This window comes from Saccostrea cucullata, unplaced genomic scaffold, assembly GCF_032062105.1.
Source record: "Saccostrea cucullata isolate Sc308-1 unplaced genomic scaffold, CSIRO_AGI_Scuc_v1 ctg8616, whole genome shotgun sequence".
Classification (NCBI taxonomy): domain Eukaryota; kingdom Metazoa; phylum Mollusca; class Bivalvia; order Ostreida; family Ostreidae; genus Saccostrea; species Saccostrea cuccullata.
In genome coordinates this window covers 997-26,399 of record NW_026926602.1, presented here as the reverse complement: position 1 = coordinate 26,399, position 25,403 = coordinate 997, and the positions used below count along the sequence as shown (strand labels likewise).

The window sequence follows — 25,403 nt, the reverse complement described above, 5'->3', positions numbered from 1 at the left end:
TATTTCGTGACAAGCCCCTGTGTTCTATCTAGTGGCACTGTCGCTCTCCGGTCTATCAAATTATTTTTGTTAGGAGAGCTACAGTTCTACAGCATAGCTAAATCAAGAGATTGAATCAGATCTTACTAGATATCTTCCGAAATGACCAATAAACAAACCCACTTCCTTGTTCGTGCGAGTTTACCAATACCGTGAACAAACCTTACTTTCATTATCAACTACAGCTGTTAATACATGTATTGTGCCTGTGTAGTTCCCACAAAAATGTCGTTTTTCAAAATCAAAAGGCCTAGCTGCTGGTTTCGTTGTCTTTTCCTCGATCTTGCTCATGCAACGACTTTCAATGCAACGCTGCGTGGTTTTGCACTAGGACAACTCGGATGTCTCTCGCACTTGCCGCCGAGTCAATCGGCAATCCTGGTTAGCGTGCTAAGGAATCGGCAATCCTCGGCTAACTCCGCTACGCTCCATTCATTATTATGTGCGAGGTACGAGCCATCCGAGGAACTCCGAGTGCGTGCAAAGTTCAAGCGAAAATAGGAAGTCTTTTAAAAGTCGGGATCGTTATTCACAAAATTGCGTACATGTAACTGTCATTCAGCAAAATCATGAAAATGTTTCGTCACTCACCCAATCACTGTTAGTGTTTTGATTGTGTTCATTGCTGATACATGTAGGAAATAACTTGAAATGTAAAGGTATTGTGAAGCTTTTATATAGAGTACACCAACCAGGTCCAGAAGACAGATCAAGTTAAAAAAATACTTATATACTCTTCATTTCCTACATCAAAATTATTATTATGGTTATATATCAAATTGCATGATCAAGTCTCTGACCATGCAATGCATAATAAAATGGTGACTGTGTACATATGTGTTACTGTGTATATTTTTATATATACATTAACATGGTGCTCTAAAACATGGCAAATATTAGAGCTTTGCAATAAAGCTATGACACCAAACCAGAACTGTGCGTAATGTGTGTACAGCAGTACAAGGTGTGATATGAATGTGGGTTAGTCATATGCTTTACTCATACTACTGTAACATGGCATGAATTGTGTACCTAGTCGGTTATCAGTCTAGACAAACTCCAAAAACGAAGTTAACGGAAGTAAGAAATTGAGACTGAAAAAGACTCCGAAAAAAGAGTCCGCGCATGCGCAGATACACAAAAAACTCGGATTTTTTATGGGTCTACAAAAATTGTCCATGCAAAGTTTAAGAAAGTATGGCAATTATATCAATACACTGAAATGGTACATTAAAGACGTCTGAAGGGATCGTATATTTGCTAGATTTTTTATTTTTGCAAAAGAGAGATATTTTACTTTCAAATTTCACCTTTCAAGTGTGATCAATTACAGAGAAAATTAAATGTTTGGGAATTAAATATGTGTGATACAAAGGGAAAAATATGTAAATTTTGAAATAAAAAATATATATGATATATGTTGTAACTGTTAAAAATTGATCACATTTTATCACCATCATTATTTACTTAATAGTTATCACATATGAACATCATGGTGAACAGATATCATCATGAAAACATTTTTAGAACTTTAATCTATTTGCTAGCTCGTGCGTTTGAACAGCCAACTTGTGCCAATATTCACCAATATAAGTTCAATAGATTTAACCCTTTATTATATAAATTAACGAGGTCGCCAAGGCTAGGAGATAAAAATCACACAACTTGTTGGATAAAAATCAAATCCCAACCAACTGCAAACCCCATGTAAGATCATATATATATGAGCCTCGACGGATAGAAATCGACCTTATGGCAAAATTTATCGAATTTGATATTTTCGTGTTTTTTAATAGTCCACGTAAAACCACTACAAAAACTGAAAACGAAATCAAAATATCTTCTTTTATAACAAAGTTATTACATTTTGAAATTGGTAATGTTTGCAAAATTAATTTTGAGCATATAGTGTTTTTTCCACAATTGTGACGTCATGGTTTATTCTCAGCTGTTCGGTAAGGCACTGTTGGACGCAGCAATCCAACTGGTCATCTTGTCTAAGTTAATCAAAAATTGCTTAATATATGACAAAAACAGATGATCATGATGTACAATCCCTAAATCTGTGTGAACTGTATTTTAAATCCTTTAAAAAACGAATAACACCCCCCCCCCCCCAAAAAAAATTAAATTTCTACTTTTCTATCTTTCGTACCGGTAGCTTCGTCTATATGAACAACTGAACTTCCAATAAACAAAATTTAGATCTACACTATGCTGCTTTTATGTTTGATGAAGCATGTATTCTCAAAACATGCAATTTAGTTAACACACACTGTTTGATTTTACGTAATCACCATGTAAAGGAAAAAAGGGAACAAATGAAATCGAGTCAAAATTTACAGGAATTCGAATTCGATCTCAGAAATACCAAAGGCTAGTTTCTGACAGAAAATACATGAACCATGCAGCCAATAAAATCATAACTTAAATCATGCTTCTATAATTATTCTTATGTAATAAATAATAAAAATCACATCGATCAGTACATATATAGTGAAATCAAACATGGTGTGATACTAGCCTTGTGTCTAAAAGTAAGCTCATTTAATTAGGATTTTCCCTCCTAAAACCTTTCTACTGCAGCCACATTCACCTTCAAATAGCTAGTTCATATATATACACCCTCTTTTCCTCCACATCATTCTCGCTTGGTTGTAATTGGACGGATAGATCGACAAAAAAATAACCACTATGTCTTTAAACTATTACCCCCCTCCTAGTAAAAAACAAATTGTCTTTTCATCAAATGTCTATTATCCATAATGTAGAAAAATAAATAAGTAAATAGAATATCATGTTAAACAATTTACATGTACGAATTATTGATTGATTGAATTTTGCTAAGCGCCGAGTCGGCAAGATTTCAGCCATTATGGCGGGAATTTTTTATCTGTTGCATGCAAAATACATGTAGTTGATAATCTTAACATATTTTTAAAAGGAACTATTTAACGTTTCATCCGACGGATTATAATTTCAAGAATATGTAATCCGTTAAAAAAGATTTTCTCTCTGTATTCATCAACAAAATATCTCATAATGTACAAAATTTTACTTTAAAATTCAATTTGATGTAAATAATCTTAAGTTCTTTTAAATCTAATATTGTTAGATAAAATAATAATCATGCATCACTAGTACATTATTAATTAACTTCGTATGTGGACCAGGCCTTTATTTTAGAAGAATAAGATTTAAATTTACATGTAGCGGAAAGTCTCACGGGAAACAAAATTGTATATATACACATGCATTCGTCAAAATTGTCGCTCAATAAATATGCATGCATTATTTGTGGACAATTTGCGGAAGATTTATTTTTTTTTTTTGTTTCTTTTATCATAAAGTTAATCATCATCGGATACCCAAGGATGATTGTTAGCTCTTACTCATCACCGGGTGATAAGTAAAGACGAGATCACTCTCAGGGTTTCCGACGATGATTGATTGTATTTTGTTTAACGTCCCTCTCGAGAATTTTTCACTAATATGGAGACGCCACCACTTACCGGTGGAGAGCTGCAAATTTCAATTTGTCCTGTACTCGGCACTTAGGGCCATTGAGCAGGGAGGAATCTTTTTCGAGCCAGCATCTACTGTGACACAGGACCTCGGTTTGTATACAGCCGGTCTCATATCCGAAGGACCGATCTCCACGTCCCACAGTGGGATTCGAACACGCGATGTAAGGACATCGTCTCAAGCCACGGTCTGGAGTCCGCATAAAGCTCTCTCCTACAGAAAAGGAGAAGATCGTACATTTTGGCCATGGTTTGCGACGATGATGTAAGGATTGACTCCTTACTTCGCGACTCTAGAGTAGACGCTCTAACCACTGCACCACCGCAGCAACTTCCGACGATGATAGTATAGTTTATTTGTAACGCAACATTCTAATGCATTTGAAAATGAGAATTTACATAACGTATACAAAATACTTTTATCAACAGAAAAAATGAAGGGATATCAATATGAATTTCAGAAATGCAAAAAATATAAATTCTTTGTTACCTGGAGTATTAGAAATGCATTGAGGGAAAGAAAAAGAAAAACAAAGGCTTGTTTAATTACAATATAAAAACACGTGGAACATTTTCTTTCTTTTACTGCAAACGAACTACATGTAAACAGCATTGATTACGTTTAGACTGTACTGAGAATGTCTTGATAATTATTTTATTAGGAAATGCAGTTAAACCAATTAAAAAATGAATAAATAATGCTATAAATTAGATAGTCGGATTCAGCTTGGGTGCTTAGGATTCTAAAATAAATAAAAATAAATTATATTTAGCCAGCAAAGTAGCTTGATTTAAATACATATATCGTCGCTGTAATATCAAATTGTCGTAAGTCAAAAATCCCAACTTTTCAGGAGAGAAAAAAACATCTTTTTTCAAAATGTCGTATGTCTAGTGTTTTCCTTTCTGTCCTGGATGTTTTTTCTGTACAAATTGTCGTATCTCCAGAAAAGCATTGAAACAAACCCCTGCAATGTATTGTAAGCGTACGAATCTGATATTAGAACGCTCTGAAATGTTTTATATGAATTAACATACTCATAAATTGATTGCAGTTACAAACTTCGAAAACAGAATTCAGTTTGTCATGAAGTAACTTACTTCTAACTTTTCATCAATCTTTCCATTGATTTCTCTGTTTATTAAATAAATATACTTTGTTTTGTATGTTGAACACATTTTTTAGTAAAAATTTTAAAAGATTTAACTAAAATTATAATTTTTACCTTGATATCAGACGGCCAGTGACATCCTTGTCAGTGCCCAGAGACATACGACCTTTTGTCAGAAAAAAAAATGCATCCAATGGACATACGCGCTTTTATCACACGTCTGTATCTCACTTTCTAATTGGCCTAGAGACATGACGTTTTGACAGAACATGTATTCGATATTGCAGATTCCAAATTAGCAATAAAAAATTCGCGCCAAAAATCGACTTACGACATTTTGATATTACAGCGACGATATGCTGACTAAAGAAGCCCCCCCCCCCCAAAAAAAAAAATCCTGTTTCTAACACATTCCAACACAACACATATAAAATTATAGACATTTCATAATTATTTGTTTAATGATTTTTTGAATTTAAAAAAATCAAATAAAAAAGGAGATTTATAATAAAGTTGTCTGTTGTGGGTATATCCATTCTCTCTTTAAAAGAAGAATTTTATAATGTATAGATCTTTTTGGTGTTATAATTGAAAGTCTTATTACAAAACGAAACCATATTCTTGATATTCATGAACAAGGGAAATCCTGCTCAAGATGATTTTTGAAAAGTTTGGTATTAACGAGGTTCAAAATACTTAACATTATGCTGAATATATAAGAACATCTCTCACAAAACTATGTACATCCGACTTTAGGGTATTTTTTTTTTTGGTTTACAACTCTTTATAATATTATTGACATAGAAGGATATGTTTTACAAACTGGGCCAATCTTTTTACATTTTCGCCAGCCAAGTTAAAGAAATTTAAAAATCAAAGATAATCCATCGTCGGTATTTTTTTTTAAACTTTCAAAATATTTAAGAAAAGGTAACGGAGAGAAAAACATATTTTTTAAGGAAATGATTCCCCGTGTTGAGCCTCTTTTTGTGTCAAAGGGAAGCTACTGGCACATTCCAGTCGCTTCAGAATTACGTTTTTCTGTTTGAGAATTACTGATATAAAAAGAAATTGCCTTACACATTACCAGTATTACTTGTTTCTTGATATCTCTTAATATTATAGTTAGTAAAATGCGTTTTAAAAGTTGTTCAATCGTGGCCTATGTACATTTTGTATTGATCGATATGCCTTTCATTAGCCTATTGTTTTTGGTTGGTTGGTAAATTCCTGTGATAAATTTGAAATTACACGTAAATTCATTCAAAAACATGAAACATTATAGTATATCTAATATGAAATTGCGAATTTAATCGTGAATGATTGAATACACGTCCACACGATAAATTCACACACTCGGCTATTTACTGCATCAGTACAAGTGCGATTTTTTGTGCCAGATTACGTCTCCTCTGGCTAAAATTTATACTCTAAACTACAAAAAAATATATTCTGTACTTCCTAAGTAATGCAACATGCCATTTTTTCTTTGCTATATGTCTACCATTTTATTCTTTATCTGGTGTATTGTAAGATATGGCCTTACGTCTTCTGCTGTTTGAAAAAAAAAATAAGTGTAGATCGGACTCGGCATTCCTCTGGCCTGTGTTTACATTGAACCATGGTAACAATAAAAAATACGGCTCTACGAGGGGGAATACATTTAAAATTTGTTTATTTTATTAGTACATGTTTAAAATGATCCGATTTTTTAAAGAAAAAATCTTTGAACTGCAGATGATTATGTCTAAAACATTCTTTAACGTGAAAACCATGTGTTGCAAAAATACCGGGAAATCTTTCTCAACTTTATTCGCTTTTTTCTCATTATGACGTTGCATACGATAAGGTCGATTTGTATCGTCGAGGCTTCATATATTATATACACATTTAATATATTTGTCAGAGATAAAAAGAAATTCATGAATGAAGAGGCAAGAGAAATGGAAAGGACAAGTAAGGAAGAGGGGGATTTCAGGCCCAGAAAAGTTGAGTGGTCAGAAGTCAGGTCTAGTGAGGTTGAGGGGTCAGAGGTCAGGCCTGGTGAAGTTGAGGGGTCAGAGGTCAGGCCCGGTGAAGTTGAGGGGTCAGAGGCCCTGCCAATAAAACCCAGCAGTGCCAGCAGTACGAGTATAGCCTCTAGTTACTTCAACAACAAAATCCCCATACCAGAGGATGAAGAGGTAAGACTCACTCAATCACTTCAACAACAAAATCCCCATACCAGAGGATGTAGAGGTAAGGCTCACTTAATCACTTCAACAACAAAATCCCCATACCAGAGGATGTAGAGGTAAGACTCACTCAATCACTTCAACAACAAAATCCCCATACCGGAGGATGAAGAGGTAAGGCTCACTCAATCACTTCAACAACAAAATCCCTATACCAAAGGATGAAGAGGTAAGGCTCACTCAATCACTTCAACAACAAAATCCCCATACCAGAGGATGTAGAGGTAAGGCTCACTCAATCACTTCAACAACAAAATCCCCATACCAGAGGATGTAGAGGTAAGACTCACTCAATCACTTCAACAACAAAATCCCCATACCGGAGGATGAAGAGGTAAGGCTCACTCAATCACTTCAACAACAAAATTCCCATACCAGAGGATGTAGAGGTAAGGCTCACTAATCACTTCAACAACAAAATCCCCATACCGGAGGATGTAGAGGTAAGGCTCACTCAATCACTTCAACAACAAAATCCCCATACCAGAGGATGTAGAGGTAAGACTCACTCAATCACTTCAACAACAAAATCCCCATACCGGAGGATGAAGAGGTAAGGCTCACTCAATCACTTCAACAACAAAATTCCCATACCAGAGGATGTAGAGGTAAGGCTCACTCAATCACTTCAACAACAAAATCCCCATACCGGAGGATGAAGAGGTAAGGCTCACTCAATCACTTCAACAACAAAATCCCCATACCAAAGGATGAAGAGGTAAGACTCACTCAATCACTTCAACAACAAAATCCCCATACCGGAGGATGTAGAGGTAAGACTCATTCAATCACTTCAACAACAAAATCCCCATACCCGAGGATGAAGAGGTAAGGCTCACTCAATCAGTATACAGAATGTAGTCCAGAAACAAAATGTAAACAATATTAACCTATTTGACTTGTTTTGCTGCGTTTTTTTTTTTTCTCATACACATCTTTTTACTTTTGGAAATATTCATCCTTCCTCCCCCCATCTTCCACCCCTACTCCCCCACCAAAATAATATTTTCCCACCTTTTCTTTAACTTTAATGACTCATTGAGGAAAATGTTCTTTCAAATAAAAGATTAAGAGATGAAATATGCATTGCTCAGATTGGATTATCAACTCTGAAATATTTAATGCTGTTCATCTTTTCTCTGATTTTCAGCATCCAGTTTTCAGCTTTAGAAAACTCTGGGCCTTCACTGGTCCAGGGTTCCTTATGAGTATTGCCTATCTGGATCCGGGAAATATCGAGTCGGATCTCCGGTCCGGATCTGTCGCTCAGTTCAAGGTCAGTATCTCATTAGTATTAACGAGCTTTAGAGTAATTAGTGAATCAATTAGATTAAAAAATATGACAATTTATTTTTGAAATATATGACATTTTAAGATTGGCTTATAACCAATGATATTAACATTTGCTGTTTCTTTTTACTCATCCAAATATGAAATTGATTTGAAAGCATTTTAGTTAGTGTAAACTTGCATTAAGAAACTTGGGCTAAAGCGACTTGACAATGAAGCTACAGGGAAGTTAATAAAATATTATAATAAAGCGAAGGGTGAATTTAAAAAAAAACTTATATTTACTATGGATACAGACTGTACCAATGTCAGCATATCTGTTTTAGTTGCTATGGAGACATTGACTTATTTTGTCATAGTTACCATGGATAGTGATTAAAGCCTATTTTGTTATAGTTGCTTTGGATACTAATGCTAGCATATATCATAACAGTTGCTATGGATACTGATGTCTATGTAATATGTTATAGTTGCTATGGATACTGACATCTGTGTATTCATGTTATAGTTGCTATGGATACTGAAGTCTGTGTATTTATGTTGTAGTTGCTATGGATACTGAAGTCTGTTTATTTTTTTATAGTTGCTATGGATACTGACATCTGTTTATTCATGTTACAGTTGCTATTGATATTGATGTCTGTTTATTTATGTTATAGTTGCTATGGATACTGACCTCTATGTATTAATGTTATAGTTGCTATGGATACTGACTTCTGTTTGTATATGTTACAGTTGCTATGGATTCTGATGTCTGTTTATTTATGTTATAGTTGCTATGGATACTGATGTCTGTTTATTTTTTTATAGTTGCTATGGATACTGACGTCTGTTTATTTTTTTTATAGTTGCTATGGATACTGACATCTGTTTGTAGTTGCTATGGATACTGATGTCGGCCACGTTTCTGGGTCTCCTGATGCAGAGGCTGTCGGCGCGCCTGGGGGTGGTGACAGGAATGCACCTGGCTGAGGTCTGCTACAGAAGCTATCCCAGGGTTCCACGCTTTGTGCTGTGGTTCATGGTGGAAATAGCTATCATTGGTGAGGTCCTGTTTTTGAGACAGGGGGAAGCATGGGATTTCAACCAATCAAAATTCAAAATTATTGATAGAGGGCCAATTTTGGTTGGTACTGTTCAAAAACATATTAATCTTAGATTATTAGGATACATGTTCTTAAGATATTACAGACCCTAAACCGTGCTACTACACCTGAAAACGAACCGTACCGTTCCGTGCAGAAAGCGTACCGTACCGTGAACAAAACGTACCGTTCCGTGCACAAAGCGAACCGTTCCGTGTAGAAAGCGTACCGTACCGTGAACAAAGCGTACTGTTCCGTGCACAAAGCGTACCGTACCGTTCTCAAAGCGAACCGTTCCGTTCTCAAAGCGTACCGTACCGTCCCACAAAGCGTACCGTTCCGTGCAAGAAACAAACCGTACCGTTCTTTGGTTAATTATGCAAACCATTTTTGAATCATGTTATGACCAAATAAGTCATTCTGGTTTATTTCTCGCTACGGCGCCTGTGAAAGGAGGACGGAGGTTTTGTCTGCCTGTTCGAAACACCATTATCAAGTATCATGCATATGCGTCTGGGCCTTCAACTGTGAAAATAAGGAAACTACTCGAAGCAAAATACAACTTTATAACAACTAGACAGAGTGTGAGACGATTTTCTTATTTGCTATAAATTAGATCAACTGGTTGTGTTTGTGGTCAAACGTACAGTACAGGCCAGGAGTTTTTCCCGCAAAACATGTACGGGGCAGTGTGGACCTCGAACGATGTCGGCGTCTTTGAAGTCTTTAATTTTCTTTATATTAGCAAATTAAATCAATTTTCTTTTGAAATATTACTAGTTTATTTCAACAATTGTAATTTAATTATACAGATATTTAAAATAAAATTATAAGGTGCCCCGAAATTCAATATAATCGTGCTCGTGCCCAAGGAAAAAACCCTCTTTTAATGTGTACATGTACATACATGTTTCATAATCCTATAATTATATTTGACATAAAAATAGGTTCAATAGACTATAATACCACTAAGAAAGAACACGCTTTCATTAATTTATTCCCTGGTTGTCTCTACTTTTGATTTTAATTTTGCTCATTTAAATTATTAAATCTTATCGGATAAAAGATCGTTTTTGTCGTAAGTATTTAATACATATCAGATGCGTGATTTTACTAATGAATTATTTTGTAAGAATTATAAAACATATATTAACTGTCTAGAGTAAAAATTCTGTCTAGAGTAAAAATTTAAAAAAGAACCGTATTAGACTCTCACATTAATTCCGTTAAGATTTTTACTATTGGCGAATCATTGGTGCAGTTATACTTACACTGAAAATCTGTAATCATGTAAAATATGGATTAAAATATTACATGCGGTAAACATGTATATTTCTACTGAACTGACAGAGATGACAATCTTTCTAATAAAACTGTGATAAAAGTTCCACGCTGCATATACAAAAATCGCCAGCTGAATTTCTTGCAAATAGAATGTGCAAACTGCAGTATGAATATTACTTCATTCTGAAATACATCTCATGAAAAATGAAAAAAAAAGTTTGCAAAAAAATAAAATATTATAAGGTTTTTACATTATCCCGATCCCCTTGTAGAAAGCAATGAATTAACGAATTACATGTAGCTGGTCAAAATTTTTAAATCTAAAAATCGTACGTTGTTGTAAAAAAGAAAGAATAATCTAGGAAACATCCTTATTAGTGTCAAAAAAAATAATTTACTAAATAAAATGAAAAAAAAAAAAAAATTAACCTCTTTCAAGCCATTGGAGTAATTTTGTTCCCCCCCCCCCCCCTCTAGAAGGCGATACTTATGCAAATATGAGACTTAAAATTGTTTAAAAAAAGAAAATTTAGGGATACATGCTTCTTTTTTTTAAAAAGGATAATTTAGGAAGTAAATTTATAATCAGTGTTGTGGTGAAACCTGGAAGATGAATTTGCTATTATTTGAGAGTTCGGACATAATATTTGAGTTGGTGACAACGAAAATTAACTTCTTTTCATCTCTTGAAAAATTATCCCTGTCTGATTTCTCAATAAGATTCGTGGTTTTCTTTTTTTTTCTTCTCTATTGAAATTGAAATAAAATATGCTCTTATGTACATAAAATTCCCCGATCAAAATATATAATAAACAGAATGTAACTTCTAACGTCTTATTAGTCTTTTTGTGTATAGGAAAAGAATTTAAATATCAAAATGTATATGTTGATACGACTAACCAATTAATCGGTCGGAACGTTTTACGGTTAACCGATTAGCAATTCTGCAATCGATTGCCATCCCTAGTAAATTTCAAAATTTATAAGTGACTTATAAGTTGCTTATAAGTGGATTATAAAACACTTATAAGTTTTTATTAGTTTTTTCTGTAAGGGTAGAAATATATGGGAAAATTCTTTAAAAATCTTATTCTCAAGAATGACAAAGCCATAATTCATCATATTTATATGGAAGCATGCTCAAGTAGTGTAGATTCATAGTTTGTACAAATCATGACCCCCGGGGGTGGGCGGGGCCAAAATGGCCGACCAAAGTTTTACATAGGAATATATAGGAAAATTCTTTAACCCATTTCCTACTGCAGCCAAGTCTGCAGAGCTTATCAGTAAGACGAGGGATAACACGCCTGCTGCTGTGATGGCTAAGTTAATTAGCACCATCTTTACTTTCTGCCTGATAACAAGATAATTAATCTCTGTAGGTATATAAAAGTATACATATTTATAAAGCTCTTAAAATTCTGCATCCAGCAGTATAAATTTCAATATGCAGCAAGAATGCTATCCCATGTTTTATCTGATGTAAATAATAATAAATTCTTAAAAGCACTTGAAAATTTTTGTCATCTTTTTATTCAACTGGATTTTATGTGCATAAAGTGAAAGTAAGCAGTATTGTTTTTTTTGCATCAGTAGTTACATCAAACATTTCTGAACAATTTACAGTTTATTTCGTTAAAAAATCTATAAAAATAAAAAAGTTATTGATATTTCAATACATAGGGTATTATCTCAGAATTTTCGACATTTGAATCAAGAATGGAATTTCTTTAAAAATTATTTTAAAAATATACAACATGCATTTTGCTACATTTTAAACAAAGTTTTAAGTAAAATAATGTATTACAAACATTATATCAAAACAAAAATAAAAAAAAAATTTACTTACTTCAAAATAATATGTAATAAAATATTGCAAAAAGAAATCCTCAATTTTAATTCTCAACTCAAAAAAAGAAGTCACACTTACTAATGTTTACACTTTCATCATTCGCATGATGTGCTTAGAGCTGCACTCTAAGTGTACTGGGACATCACATTGTTGGCATCCAAATTTCGTAACACCTTTCCTTTGTCCTTGTGGTCCTGACAGGGAACATTCCCGGCACACTTTGTTTTTGGGGAACATTTTCACAATGTTATGCTCGGTAGCGCGTCCTCCACAGTCAAGTTTTTGTGGTTCTCTTCTAGATCTCACATCACCTATTAGATCTTCCACTAGGTCTTCTATATAGTCTTGAAAACTTGGCCATCTCTCACGAGCAATTTCTGGGTGGGTGTCCTTCGCTACTATGTAGGAATTGTGAGCCGATGCCATCATCAGATAGAAAAACAGCCTCCGCCACCACTTCTTTGATCTGTGACTCAAGAGATAGTACCCTATCATCTGATCACATAAATCCACCCCCTTCATGTGTTTCTGGTAGTGTCCAAGAGAAGTTTTGGAACCTGCACCACGGTGTTCTCGGCAGCACGTCGTGTCACTTGTCCTCGATGGCTAGGGTCGTGAAAGTTTGACAAGACACTTACGGGTTTCGTGTCCAACCAAATGCAGTACGTCAGGTTGTCTTTTTGAGCTACTTTGAACTCATGCTTCCTCAAGTTGACTTTAGATGGGATTAGATCCTTTGGAAGTCCCTTACGGTTTGCACGCACAGTCCCACATCCCATGATCCCTCGGAGGTAAAGGTCATTCAGTAGGTCGGTGCCGGTGTAGAAATTATCCATATATACATTCAAGTTTGATCCGAAGTAATTTCTGCACAAGTCCATCACCACTCTGTATGACAGTCCCTTTTCCTGATTTCCCTCCTTACCCGTATACACCTGGAACTTGCTCAAATAACCAGTGTCGCTTTCCGCCATTGCCCAAACTTTCAGTCCCCATTTTATAGGTTTAGCAGGTAGGTACTGGCGAAAGGATAATCTTCCTTTGAACTTTATCATTGATTCATCAATGGTTACATTTCCATGTGGAATGTAAATTTCACCAAATTTCCTGTCCAAGAATTCCAAGAACCATCGAACTTTCCAAAGTTTGTCTGGAATCTGTGGTTGTTCATCATTGTTTTGGATATGTAAATACCTCCATATTTGATGGAATCTATCCCTTGTTATGGGTCAGAATAACCCTAAATGCCAGCAAAGATCAATCACACAGTTTAAACTTAACAATAATTTATTTACAGTAATATACAAATCATTAAGTACAAACTTAGCAAAAATCTAAAAATACATACATCAGAGTGTCCGTTGCTGCACACAATGTCCCAGTGAAATTATATCCCAGTAATACCTCAATGATGCTTATACGACAATGTATCCACAATTATTTATGCATCGAATTGACAGGGTATTTATACAGTATCATAAATCTAGAATATTCTAGAAATTGTAAATACATGATATTCCTGAAAAGTTCTGGACATGAATAAAGTTCAAGAATGTTCTAGAAAAAATGACTAAACATATTGACCACTCTGGAATGTTCAAGAAACTTAATGTTACTAATAATATACATGATGAAATAATACAAATACAACACACCTCACAACACCTCCCCCCTTAAAAAGTTTGAATGTCAATGAAAACTTACATTGTAAAACATGTACATTAATACAAAATCTAATTTGTTCATGATACTCTGGACAAGGCATCTGCAATAACATTGTCTTTGCCTTTGATATGCTTAATTGTTATGTTGTATTCTTGTAACAACAAACTCCATCTAGTCAGTCTTTGATTCTTGTTTGACAATTTATGCAAAAATGTCAGGGGGTTGTGATCCGTATATACAAGAATTGGATGCAAAGTAACATTCAGATAAACATCAAAATGCTGTAAGGCTAACAACAAAGCAAGGCATTCCTTTTCAATGGTGGAATACTTTTGTTGACATTTTGTAAGTTTCTTTGAAAAATAAGAAACAACTCTATCTACCTTATCACTATGTTCTTAAAAAAAGCTGCCCCGATTCCAACATCACTAGCGTCAACAGTAAGCTTAAATTGCTTAGAAAAATCTGGAGTTGACAAAACTGGATTGCTCATAAGGACAGATTTGATTTTATGAAATGATTTTTCACAGTCCTTTGTCCATTCAAAGTTAACCCTCTTTTGTAAAAGATTTGTAAGTGGACTAACTACTGAGGAAAAATTTGGACAAAATTTTCTGTAAAACCCAGCCATGCCCAAAAACCTCATTAACTCTTTCTTGTTTGTAGGAATCGGGAACTTTGCAATAGCTTCCACTTTAGCCATAATGGGTGTAACATAACCTTGACCTACTTTATGACCTAAATACTCTACATAGGCATGACAAAATTCGCTCTTCTCAAGGTTCACAGTTAAGTTTGCTTTAGCTAAAATGTCAAACAAAGCACGCATGATTCGGAGATGTTCATCCCATGTGTCGCTGTATATGACGACATCATCAATGTAGGCCTCGCATCCCTCGAGGTCTTGAAGGAGGGAGTGAATCATCCTTTGGAATGTAGCCGGTGCGTTTTTCATGCCAAAAGGCATTACTTTATACTGGTAAAGTCCATCTGGTGTAGCAAAAGCAGATATTTCTTTTGCTCTTTCTGTTAACGGCACTTGCCAGTAGCCTTTCAACAGGTCAAATTTACTGACAAATTTGGCGTTTCCAATGCTGTCAATACAGTCATCAATTCTAGGTATTGGATATGAATCAGTTTTGGTAAACAGAATTCACCTTTCTAAAGTCTGTACATAATCGGTAGGAACCGTCCTGTTTTGGTACAAGAATACACGGTGAGCTCCAATTACTTTTACTAGGTTGAACAATGTCATTGTCCAACATATACTGCACTTCCCTTCTTAGGTACTGTAATTTTATTGGATTGAGACGGTACGGATGTTGTTTGATAGGCAGAGCGTCGCCAACTATAACATCATGACAAGCTGCATTAGTTTTCTTTGGAACATCCGAGAAGATTTGATGGTACTCATTCATCAAGTTTTTAACTTGTTCTTTTTGGTGAATGTTCAAATGTCCAAGTTTGGCATCAAAATCAGCCAAAATTTCTGAGTTTTTCAAGCGGACACTCTGATTACAATCTTTCTCATTCATCTCTACACTCGTATCACTCTCAATACAATTTTGAACAGTCTTAGCGTTGGCTAAAGTGGAAACTGGTTTTACAGAATTTCGGTCACACCTTTCAAAATACTCTTTTAACATGTTAATATGACAAACCCGTTTCTCTTTACGTCGACCTGGTGTCTTAACTACATAGTTTACATCACTGATCTTGCTTTCAATTTCATAAAGGGCCATAAAATCTGGCTTGTAAAGGATGACCAGGAATAGGTAAAAATACAAGAACCTTATCACCTGGCTTAAACACCCTATTTCTGGCCTCTTTGTCATACCACATTTTCATTTTCATCTGAGAACTCTTCAAATTTCCTTGTGCTAATTTACAAGCATTGTAAAGTTTTTCTTTGAAATCAGACACATAATCTAAAAGATTAAGATCACTAGTCTCATCAGCTTTTCCTTCATCAATTTCAAAGGACCTCTAACTGTATGACCAAACACCAATTCAAAAGGACTGAACCCAAGAGACTCCTGGACTGCTTCTCGTGCAGCAAATAGTACAAGATGAACCCCATCATCCCAGTCTTTCTCATACTGATAACAATAGGTCTTCAGCATTGTTTTTAAGGTCTGGTGAAAACGTTCTAGCGCCCCCTGGGACTCAGGATGATAAGCAGTTGATCTATATTGCCTTATACCCAACTCATGCATGACTTGCTGGAAAACCCCGACATAAAATTTGAGCCTTGATCCGACTGAATTGCCTTTGGTGCTCCTACAAAACGAAAAACTTGGTTAGGGCCTTAACTATGCTCTTTGCCTTTATATTCCTAAGAGGTATGGCTTCAGGAAACCGAGTGGATGAAAATAATGGTAAGCAAATACTGGTTTCCAGATCTAGTCCTAGGCAAAGGTCCTACACAATCCACCAACACTAAAACGGTTCTTAAAAGCTAATGGGTTGGAGAGGAGCAGATGGTATTTTTTTTGGTTTACCTACCATCTGACAGACATGGCATGACTTGCAAAACTAAAAAGTCCCTTAGTTAGGCCAATAAAAATGACTCAAAATCCTATTAAATTTTATTGACACCTAAATACCTGCCATAGGTGTATCGTGAGCTAAACTCATGACATCTCGACGATAAGCAGCTGGGACCATTCGGGTGAACAACACGCCACACTTCATCTGGAGAAGCGTCAGGTGGTCGCCATTTTCGCATAAGGATGCCATCTTTCATATAAAAGCATTCTCCAATTTTAAATCCTTTCTGGTGGAAGTGCCCTTTTACAAGTTGAATGATATCTGGGTCTTTATTTTGTTCAGAGAGAAAACTTTCCGGCTGGGGATTCCTTGCCTTGGCTAACATCATCCTCACCCCCAAAATTTTTTAAAAATTCTTTTTCTTTTGCTTCTTATTTGTGTGGTTCCATGCTTGTTGAGTGCCATCAAGGTCAGATAAGAAAGTGTCATTCAAATAATATAACAGAGGAATCGCCTCAAAGGTTTAGATGGTCTGCCTCCATTTCTCGTCTTCTGGCCATCCCCAGTAACAGCACAGGCTGGATAAATGTCATCATCGCACATAACATCTGGATATTTTCCACAAACTATAGGATCTGGTACAACTTTTCCACCAGCTAAATCGTTGCCTAGCAACAAAGAAATGCCGGGAAACGGGAAGAGTAGGTCGAACACCTACGATAACAGGCCAGTAATTAAATCTGACTTCAAACAAATTCTATGCAGGGGAACATCAATGACACCTAGCTCCACACCCTGTAATAAAACTGACCCACCAGTAGAAGTCTGCTCAGAAAAAAACACGCCCTCTAACAATAACGTCTGTGCAGCACCAGTATCTCTAAAAATCTGGACAGGTTTTATTTCGGAAAGTACCAGTGAAACAAATCCCTGAGACATAAAGGGCTTATAATCCTCCATAGAATCAATAGAACTGGACTGTGAACCCTGGACATAGGAGTGTCAGAACAAATCGAAACTAAGGCTTCTCTATCACCTCTAACTGCCGCACAAGCGTGTGGTTGATTTTATCAAAATCATTTTTTCTTTTAAGTTTAAAGATTCACTACGATCCCCTTTTCTTACAATAACTACAAGAGGAATCGCCCCTTTTCCCAAAAGAAGTCCTTAAAAACGTCCTGGCCCGGATTTAGAACCACCTTGGGATGGAGAGGGGAACTTGTAAAAGACGAGACCCTGCCCTTTTTTATATGTGTCTGAATTGGTAGAATTGCTGCTAGTCTGAGATCTTGATACAAAATTCTTTTTATGAAAACATAAGTATCAGATATGACTGCTGCCTCTTCAAAGTTTTAAATTCTTATTTCTAAATGTGTTTTCAAATCTTGAGAAACACATTCCTTAAACTTTCATAGGGATGTGCGATTTAATGGTATCCAATGCGATTTTTTGTTGATATGTATCGTGATATGGAGATAATTACCGGTATTTAGGTACATATTATAAAGTCCAGAAATTATTCATTTATTTGTTCAATCTTTCAAATTACAATTACAAAAAGAAAAAAAATGTTGTAAAAAGTGAAAAGAATGGTATCTTACCTAAAAAAATTGATTTTATATAGATGAAAATTTCAAGAAAGTAAAATTTTGTTTTTCTATCATATTTTTTAAAAAATAAGATTTTTTCATAAAAATATTGTAAAAACTGCTTTTAAAAGTATCTTGATATTATCGTGATATTTTAAAACGTGATATTGGATATGAAATTTCGGGCGATACCCATCCCTACTCTTTACCAGGATGATTCCAAATTAGGGTTTTATCAATTTTTAGTTTAAAACCAGTGATCGAATAAATCTTTTTTCTCTCGTGAAAATTCAAAAAATTTTTGATTATCAAACTTCCTATACTTTCTGAATTTTTGTCTATAGCTTCAGGTACTAATTCATATGCTTTTAAATTGCTGCTTTGACCTTCTCATAGTCTGAACCCCGCTACCCCTAGTGCAGATAACCTCAGCTGCTTTGCCAACCAGTACACTTTGTAACATTGTTGACCAAACGTGTTGTGGCCATTTAAGATTTTCTGCGACTTTCTCAAATTTGGGGGAAAATATTTGTCTACAGATTTTTCTTGAAATTTTGGAACTAATCTGATATTTTTTGCTGCGTCAAATTCATTCTTGACAAATGACGGTTCTGGTTGGTTTTGTAATTTTAATTTCTCTAATTCAAAGTTCATTTCACGCTCTTTTTCTCGCTCTTCTCTTTCTGCTGCTAATTTTTTAAATTCAAATTTTCGTTCACGCTCTCGTTCTTCTCTTTCTCTATCTCTTTCTCGCTCTTCTCTTTCAAATCGCATTTTCTCTAACTCTAATTGAAACCGATAGTCTGTCATTTTGTAAGAGCCCAACTCTGATCTATCTGTATATTCTGGAAGATCGTATTTTTCAAAGATGTTTTCTTCTACTAGTTTGTTTGCAACCTTAATTCTAATGTCTTGCTTTCTCTAGAGGTTTTAAACATTAACCCAAATGCAAAATTAAAAGGATAAATCATCCTTTTTTAACGTATCAAAAACCTGAACACTTGGGGAACTAAGAAAATTTGTGACCGAAAATAAAGGATTTTTGCTGGTTATAGTCAAATTTAACAAATTTAAATTTAAAAAAATTCTGACAATGAACTGCAAAAGTGCAAGAAATTCTTAAACCCAACCCCCAAATTTTGTTATGGGTAGAATAACCCTAAATGCCAGCAAAGATCAATCACACAAGTTTAAACTTAACAATAATTTATTTACAGTAATATACAAATCATTAAGTACAAACTTAGCAAAAATCTAAAAATACATACATCAGAGTGTCCGTTGCTGCACACAATGTCCCAGTGAAATTATATCCCAGTAATACCTCAATGATGCTTATACGACAATGTATCCACAATTATTTATGCATCGAATTGACAGGGTATTTATACAGTATCATAATTAGAATATTCTAGAAATTGTAAATACATGATATTCCTGAAAAGTTCTGCACATGAATAAAGTTCAAGAATGTTCTAGAAAAAATGACTAAACATATTGACCACTCTGGAATGTTCAAGAAACTTAATGTTACTAATAATATACATGATGAAATAATACAAATACAACACACCTCACAACACCCTAGACATGATTCTGTTGAATGATGTGCAGAATAACCATTTATTCTGTTGCCAATAATCTGTTTTTTCTGGGAGACGCAGTATTCCCATTGCAAAACACAGTCCGAGAAATGCCCTCATTTCATTGGATTCCACTGGAGTCCATTTTGCTGCATACGGTGGGGGAGGGTTTTTTTCGCGTTCCTGGTGAGCATAAATGTTCGTTTCATTTACTAATTTGTCAATGAGTTCATTTGTCCAAAATAGTTCAAAATATTGACCTGCTGATGCCTCTTCAGGGTGTTCTACAGTGGCCCCACCAACGTTTTTGTACCGATTCTGCATCCGGGGTTGGAAATTTTCCTTCACCCACTGGTGCTGAAAGCCGAGAAATTCTTCATCTTCGTCACTATCCTCGGCGAAAATATTCAAAATCCAGTCATCAACGTCTCCCTGGTTAACTTCACGATCAATATTTCCAGCTAAACATCCATATCCTCTTCATCTACATCGTATTGGCCCTCAATATCGCTACCATCGCTCAAATCTTCACTCGCTCCGCCATTTTGAAATCTTGCTCGCGTCTAAAGTTGATCAGTTTTCTTTGTTTCAACCAGGTTTTCCCCTCATAAATAAGTATCTAGTTTCACTTTTATGTGCGCATGATCAAGGTCTATTTCCGCTTTTCCTTAGTCTGTAAAATGTTTTAAACATCCGGGCTTTTCAATGGCATTTAAAGACCAAGTATGATGCAGGGTTCGAAACTACTACTGTAGTGGTAGTTCGCGATGTGAGAGGAATACGACTACAGACGTAGATCGCGGGGAATGGGTTAAACATCTTCTTCTCAAGAAAGACAAAGCCATAATTCAACATATTTATATGGAAGCATGCTCAAGTAGTGTAGATTCAAATTTGTTTCAAATTATTACCCTCAGGGTAGGCAGGGCGCCAAATGGTCACTAGTTTTAAAGATATATAGGAAAATTCTTTAAAAATCATTTTCTTAAATATAGCAAATCCATGATTGGTGATGGGTACTTTTGGATTTAAACTTTACAATAAAAGCCATTTTCTCTTTTCCCTATCCTTCAGTGCTCAGGTGAGCCATGAGTCCCATGGGCTTCTTGTGTTCAGAATAATAATAAAATAAAGTCATTTGTATTTTGAAATTTACTTTAGAAATAGAGCTACCTGTGATATTAAAAATGACTGTATTCATCCTTTTTTAGATCACCTGAGCCGAAGGCTCAAGTGAGCTTTTCTGATCACATTTTGTCCGTCGTCCGTCCGTCTGTCTGTCTGTCCGTCCGTCTGTAAACTTTTCACATTTTCGACTTCTTCTCAAGAACCACTGGGCCACTTTTATCCAAACTTGGTACAAAGCATCCTTGGGTGAAGGGGTGTTTAAATTTTTAAAATGAAGGGCCAAAGTCCCTTACAAGGGGAGATTATCAAGAAAAGACAAAAAAAAGGGTGGGGTCACTAAAAAATCTTCTTCTCAAGAACCACTGGGCCAGGAAAGCTGAAACTTATGTGGAATCATCCTTGGGTAGTGTAGATATTAAATTGTTTAAATCATGACCCCCGGGGGTAGGGCGGGGCCACAATAGGGAATCCAAGTTTTACATAGAAATATATAGAACAAATCTTTAAAAATCTTCTTCTCAAGAACCACTGGGCCAGGAAAGCTGAAACTTATGTGGAAACATCCTTGGGTAGTGTAACACGAAATTGTTAAATCATGACCCCCCGGGGTAGGGCGGGGCCATAATAGGCAATCCAAGTTTTACATAGAAATAATACAAATCTTTAAAAATCTTCTTCTCAGTAACCACTGGGCCAGGAAAAATGAAGCTTATGTGGAAGCATCCTTCTTTGTAGATATTAAATTCTTAAAATAAAAAGGGAAGGGGGTTGTTGGGCATGATAGGTATAGCAAGAGGGGGAATCTGGTAAAGATCTGCATCACCCAAGTTAATCAGGTGAGCGATGTGGCCCATGGGCCTCTTGTTTATCAAATTGTTAGGTCTGGGCACATCTAATTATCTCTTTTGTTTTACAGGGCGCACTAAATTATTTTGGTTTCAATTACTTGTCAAGATGTTTCTCTACACAAGGGTCTTTGGCAGCATAGTGTACTATATCTTATTACTGTAGTAAATGGGTTGGAAAAATTTACTTGGGAATGGAAATATGATGAAAAGAAGTATATTTACAAAATAAGAAGAATGTGTACATTAGATATATACTTAGACATTTTTAAAAATGATGGATTTCAGTCACACCCCTGACTGGTAGTCACTGCAGTTTTGTATTGATTTGTTTACAGGATGGGATATGCAGGAAGTGATTGGAACAGCTATAGCATTTTACCTGTTATCCGATGGAAAGTAAGTTTTTCTTATTTACAACACAAATCTGATTCATTCATGATGAACATACATGTGTTACTTTTGAAATACAGTTTTACTACTATACATGATATATAAGCTAATTTAGCTAAAAGTCAAGTGAACTTTTCTTATCACTCTTCTGGTGTCTGTCTGTTGTCTGCCTGTCTGTCAATCTGTCAATCTGTCTAGCTGTCAATCTGTCTGGCTGTCAATCTATGTGTATGTCAATCTGTCTGTCTGTCAATCTGTCTGCCTGTCTGTCAATCTGTCTGTGTGTCAATCTGTCTGCCTGTCTGTCAATCTGTCTGTCTGTCAGTCTGTCTGCCTGTCTTTCAATCTGTCTGTCTGTCTGTCAATCTGTCTGTCTGTGAATCTGTCTGTCTGTCAATCTGTCTGCCTGTCTGTCAATCTGTCTGTCTGTCAATCTGTCTGTCTGTCTGTTTTGGCTGTCTGTCAATCTGTCTGTCTGTCTGTCTGTCTATGAATCTGTCTTGCTGTCTGTCTGTCAATCTGTCTGTCTGTAAACATTCCAACTTCTTCTGGAGACTGAGGGAATGTGACTGAAATATTGCTGACTCAGCATTACACATTACATGTAAACAATTTTTCAGACACAAAAAAAATGTGCAATTTTAAACAAACTATCTAAGAAACATTCTTGGGTTAAAGGGGATTAAATCCTTAAAATGGAGGACCAAACTCCCTTCCAATGGAAGATATTAAAGAAAAGGCCAAAAAAGGGGAGGGGAAAAAAAAAATCAGAATCTTAACTTCTTCAAAATTCACAATAACAACTGGGCAAAAAAAGCTGAAACTTATTTGGAAGCATCCTAAACATGCTAAAGACAGAGAAAATTAGTGTAGATTATAAATCGTTGAATTCATGGCCCATGGGGGGAGGGGGGAAACTTATTCCATGATTCCTTTATATTTTTCCCATGGGATTTCCCACACAAAATATTGCTAGTACTGTAAGTTTCTGAATTTAAAAATTGTTTTTTTTTTATTTCGTCCTACAGGATACCTTTGTATGCGGGCGTGCTGATCACTATCGCGCACCTTTTCCCTTTCCCTTTTCCTGGACAAGTAGGTTCGTCTGGGCTTTTTTGCATTCCTTATCTTCATCATGGCTGTCACATTTGGATACAGGTAAGAGGTTAAACCATCATCTCGGGTCTTTCCATCAGAGGGGGAAAAAAACCTCGAATATATTAACCATCGGATGTTAAAATTTATACATTTCCTATTTATTAAAAAAAGGATAGACCGAGTAACCGTTTTTTTAACCCCTTAAAATGGGACCGGTTCAATTTAGAAAAGTAACATAGAAGAAAAACAGGAGAATTTTTTCTCATTTATGCAAATGCAACCATTTTGGGTTTTTTCCAAATTAATTACTTTTTACTTCTTGTTTTAAAGAATAATTATCAGCAACAAGTACTTATTTTTTTTATATCAAGTCCCGTTTTCACATTTTTATGCTTTCAATTTGTCAAAATGTATCACACTACGATGTTTAACCACAGGTCGCGGCCATATTATGACTCTCTCTACTTTCGATTTTAAACGGAAGTGAAACAATTAATCAATTTTTACAATGTTTTGTTTAACAAGAAATACGATGTCGTCATGGTCTGTTGCATCACAGTTGAATTGAGAATTTTTAGTCACAGAATTGGGGAAAATTAACATTTTTTGGCATTGGGAATGGTGCCGTTTACGGTACCAGTTATATAAGGAAAAAAACGCTGAATAAAAGTCCCTTCTATAGTATATTTTAAGTAACATCATTAATACATTGAATAAAGTTAAAATCCATCTTCCACAGGTAAAAGGTTTTTTTAAATACTCCAATTTATGTACATGTACAGTACTCAACTATAGGCACATTTATTTATTATTATTTTGAACATTGGTTGTTGTGTGTCTATTAATGCTCTTGATTGTTTACAGTATGTAATAGATAGGCCTGATCTGCCCTCCCTACTTAAGGGATGTTTATTACGTACTGTTTTATCTGTTTACAGTATGTAATAGTTAAGCCTGATCAGTCCTCCCTCCTTACATGTAAGGGGATGTTTATACCGTACTGTTTTATATGTTTGTCTGTATGTAGTATGTAATAGTTAATCCGGATCAGACCTCGTTACTTTAGGGGATGTTTATTCCGTACCGTTTTATCTATTTACAGTATGTAATAGTTAAGCCTGATCAGCCCTCGTTACTTTAGGGGATGTTTATTCCGTACCGTTTTATCTATTTACAGTATGTAATAGTTAAGCCTGATCAGCCCTCGTTACTTTAGGGGATGTTTATTCCGTACCGTTTTATCTATTTACAGTATGTAATGGTTAAGCCTGATCAGCCCGCCCTACTTAGGGGGATGTTTATTCCGTACTGTGAGGATTGCGGGCCGGAGCAGGTTCTTCAGGCCGTGGGGATTATAGGAGCCATCATCATGCCTCACAACATCTACCTCCATTCTGCCCTCGTCAAGGTGTGGACCTCTTCATTAAAATCTTAATAAACAATATGGCACAGAGTTTATGCTAATAACTTAGAAAAATCAGGCATTTTTTGTTTATCTGTTTCTCTCTAGACTTTAATTCCCTTATTTTTTCCCCCATTTAATAGCTTTTTCTAAATTCCTTCTTAAGAGGCCATGCCAATAAGCATTGAGCTTCACCTTATATAATCATGGAAAGTGGAAAAATTTATTTCTTGCTCAAATTTTGTGAACATGATGCATATGATTAGTCTTTCAAAAAAATTTATCTACCCGGGCATATGACCTCTTGTTTCCATGGCAACCAGAGTATTTTGTTATACTTATCAGAGAAATATGTGAACTGGCCTATCCTGTTATAATTCATATATTTGACCTCAAAACTCTAGGTATAATTTAATAATGTGGGTCATAAAGTGCTTTGAACTATATTTCTCTATTTTATAAGTAAAATTTAATGTGTGCTTAATTTTATTAAGATTTTACCGGTAGAATTATATCCCATAAAGAGCTAAGTGGTTTGCAAATGCTGTGCAGCTTTAAAAATTTCTATATATATCTGTAGAAGGAGAATGTTCTGTTCAATATATTAAATAAATAAAATTGGGTAGACTCTTAAAACCTTAAGTAAAATATCAGATTGAATTGTTGGAAAACTCTGTTGAAAAACGATTTGATTGCCTCCCTTGCACGAGCTCTCTAGTAAAGAAGACCGGAAAGAATGGAACAGACAACAATTGAGGAAATGCGGGAGAAAAGGGAAAACTTCCAACTT

The 25,403-nt window shown here is 35.3% G+C and overlaps 1 protein-coding gene across 1 annotated transcript; it reads left to right on the top strand.

Annotated features, from left to right (window-relative positions):
- Positions 1-638: 638 nt before the first annotated feature.
- On the top strand, positions 639-24,619 carry LOC134272211 (natural resistance-associated macrophage protein 2-like; the record flags this gene model as incomplete). The annotated part of the gene is made up of 7 exons (XM_062754458.1): positions 639-698; positions 6,584-6,858; positions 8,060-8,185; positions 9,077-9,242; positions 22,059-22,119; positions 23,142-23,208; positions 24,464-24,619. Coding segments are annotated over exons 2-7 (837 nt in total), but the record flags the coding sequence as incomplete, so codon positions are not given.
- Between the last annotated feature and the right edge of the window lie 784 nt (positions 24,620-25,403).